General features: G+C 40.1%; 1 protein-coding gene across 1 annotated transcript; it reads left to right on the top strand.

The window, feature by feature from the left end:
- Window positions 1–283: 283 nt before the first annotated feature.
- On the top strand, window positions 284–2,252 carry LOC137719630 (3-ketoacyl-CoA synthase 5-like). Its single transcript, XM_068458672.1, has 2 exons — window positions 284–1,223; window positions 1,524–2,252. Exons 1-2 carry the CDS (start codon window positions 327–329, stop codon window positions 2,007–2,009), a joined length of 1,383 nt encoding a protein of 460 aa, XP_068314773.1. The 5' UTR covers window positions 284–326; the 3' UTR covers window positions 2,010–2,252.
- The last annotated feature ends 1,035 nt before the right edge of the window (window positions 2,253–3,287 follow it).

Below are 3,287 nucleotides of genomic sequence, written 5' to 3'. Positions count from 1 at the left end.
TCAAAAAGTTTTGGTAATGGCCATTCTCTTGCACAAAATCCTGCAATTTTCCTGACACATGGTAAAAGCGCAAATTTTGACAACAACACCACTATCATAAAGTGTGGCCATTGAAACTGTGCTTCTGGTTTTTATTGCAATGCAATGAACCTCACCTGCCTCCTGCAACTCCATCTCACCATTCAAGAACCCTCATTTAGTTTTCTTGCACTCTCCATTAATATTTATACACTTCTGTGGCTAAAGACTTTATGTTCAAAGCCTCAACCCCCCAACTCCAACCAAATCGCTTCTGATTTTCTTCCTCTGTACTTTTTTCTTCTCCCATGGAACTTCAAAGACTTTTGCTCCTCATAATTGTAACTTCAGTGGAAACCCTAATTGTCCTGCAAAAAAGAGAACCCATTTTCCACTTCATCCATCTCTCATGCCTGATCATTTTCTTGACCCTCAAGTCTTGCTTCTTCTCAAACCCTACTCAAGTCTATTTGGTGGACTTTTCATGCTTAAAACCACCAAGCTCCTGCATTGTTCCCTTCTCCAAATTCCTCGGAAACGCCTCAAAGTTCGAATCTTTCGACAAGGAAAGCCTCGCTTTCATGGCGAAAGTGCTCGCTTCTTCAGGTCACGGCCAAGAAACCTACCTTCCTCCAGCCCTACACCACATTCCGCCATTGTCCCACCACCAAGAATCCATCGAAGAAGTCCACATGGTGCTCTTTCCCATCATGGATGATCTTTTGGCCAAAACAAACCTTTCTCCGCAAGAAATTGACATTTTGATAGTGAACTGCAGCGGCTTCTGTCCTTCTCCTTCTTTCGCCTCCATTGTCATCAACAAGTACTCGATGCGAAGCAACGTAAAGAGCTACAGTCTCTCTGGCATGGGGTGCAGCGCAAGCGCTTTAGCCATTGATTTGGCTAAAAATCTTCTGAAAGTTCACAAGAATTCTTATGCCGTTGTTCTTAGCACGGAGATTTTATCAACGGGCTGGTATGCAGGACACGAGCAGCCTAAGTTGATCCTCAATTGCGTCTTCCGAATGGGGAGCGCGGCAATCTTGCTTACGAACAAGAAACAAGAAAAAATGAATTCGAAATACGAACTGTTCCTGACACTAAGAACCCAGAAAGCGTTTGATGATAGGGCTTATCTTTCGACCATACGCGAAGAAGACTCTAATGGAAAACTTGGCGTCACCATCAAGCGAGATATTCTAGAGGCATGGTCTGAAATTTCGATAGTAATCTCGAAATTTCTTCAATTTATTTCTGAATACAACATTTTTTTTCGATTTTACCTTAAATTTCCATATAGTTTCTCCAGACATTGGTATCAATAATCCTTGCGTGATCACATTGATAAGTTAAGAACAGTTCGTATTATCTATATAAATGTGATCAGCGATGTGATTAATAAACATGATACAAATAGCAACACTTGTAAGAATAGCTGCAAATACTTGTGTGTTTGAAAGCTCAAATAATTTCTGCTAACATCGTTATTTAATACCTTACCACAGGTGGCTGGAGAGTTACTTCGTTGGAATGTGATGGTTCTCGGCTCTTCAATCTTGCCATTCTTGGAAAAATTTCGATATGGGGTTTCAGTAATCCGGAAGCGGTACATTGACAAGTCTACAGAGATTTACGTGCCGAATTTCAAGACTGTGATCGAGCATTTTTGTTTGCCGACTTCCGGGAGGCAGTTGGTGAGCGAGCTGGCCAAAGGGTTGAAGCTTGGGGACAGGGAAATGGAGGCTGCTCTGATGACACTGCACAGATTTGGGAACCAGTCATCGTCTTCGCTGTGGTATGAATTGGCATACTTGGAGGCCAAACAAAGAGTGAAGAAAGGTGATAGGGTTTGGCAGCTTGGAATGGGGACTGGGCCAAAATGCACTAGTTTGGTTTGGAAATGCATAAGGCCCATGGATGAGGATGAGTCCAAGAAGGGCCCATGGGCCGACAGCATCCATCAGTATCCGTTGGCTGCCGTGGATCGATGAGCTTGAATGGAATTCGTTGATCGACATGATCAAACCGGCTAAGAACCGACTTAACTCACATCTGCAAATTTTCATTTATCTACTTTCTCACAAATTTGCCGGCAACGAACCAAACTATCAAAATTTCAAAGATTTCTATTGTGGATTTTAAGTTGAAAAACTGTACCCGGTTCTTTTCTTATTGTCTTTTATGTGACATTAATTCTAGATGTATTGGATATCACTGGTTCCTACAAATTTAAGAGTTCAAATCTTACAGACAACAAAGTAAAAATGTGAAAATTTGTTTTATACTCCCAACATATTTAAGGCCATGAAATTGAAAGTTTAATACTCACAAGTTTTTAAGTCTTGAAGGATGTCCTTGAAGTAAAGGGACGAACATCAGAGATTCCATAATGAACGATTGTATACAATTGACGATAAGACATATATTTTCTCTAAGCGAGCCGGAAGCATCTTCACGTATATTACCACTCCACTATTCTGTGTCTATATAACATTCATGTAAATTTATGACATTCCGATTCCAAGTACCAACCCAATTTATGAACCTCATCTAAATCTGTCCTTATCAACTGTCCTCAAATTACACAAACCTATACGACGATATTTTTTTCCCCCAAAAGGATAAGCTTTGAATGCTGGAAGAAGAAGAAAAATATAGACGTTGGGAGCAGTAAATATATGGGGCAAATATTTATGGTTTTAGAAACGGGACCAAAAGGGTACACAAGTAAAACCATATATAGCGCCATTGTTACCTGTAACGGTGGTGAATCGACGATGATCATGGCATTCCTTTCATCTGTGATAGTGATCACTGGTGCCATCTGTAACCTGTTGTCGATGGAGCATTTTGTGTTATGTACAATATATAGTTCCCTTCCATGGAGGTTATATCAAATAAGTTCGTTTAAGCGATATTTTGTAGGGCTATCTCCGCACTGTATTTCAACTATCTGAATCGTCATTTTTTCAATTACCACTCCACTTGTATATCAACCTCTAAAGCCTAAGCTATATATACACATCACCTTGTGCATTTGGTCTAATTAATTATCAACTTATGTAGTAGGAGCTCTTAATCAAGTCAACAAAACAGCTTCTCCTACCTTCAATTATGAGTTTAAGCGGCTAAACCTAAACCTACCCGGTTAATTAAAAAGTAAGGTAACTTCATGGACGATTTTAACCTCGTTGGTGGTTGAACTTGAACACTGCTTTTTCTCTTCTTTTTTGTACAGCATTTACTGCCACCAGCATTGCTGGTAAATT

The sequence above is a fragment of the Pyrus communis genome, chromosome 16 (genome assembly GCF_963583255.1).
Source record: "Pyrus communis chromosome 16, drPyrComm1.1, whole genome shotgun sequence".
NCBI classification, from domain to species: Eukaryota; Viridiplantae; Streptophyta; class Magnoliopsida; order Rosales; family Rosaceae; genus Pyrus; species Pyrus communis.
This window is presented reverse-complemented; position numbering and strand designations above follow the sequence as displayed.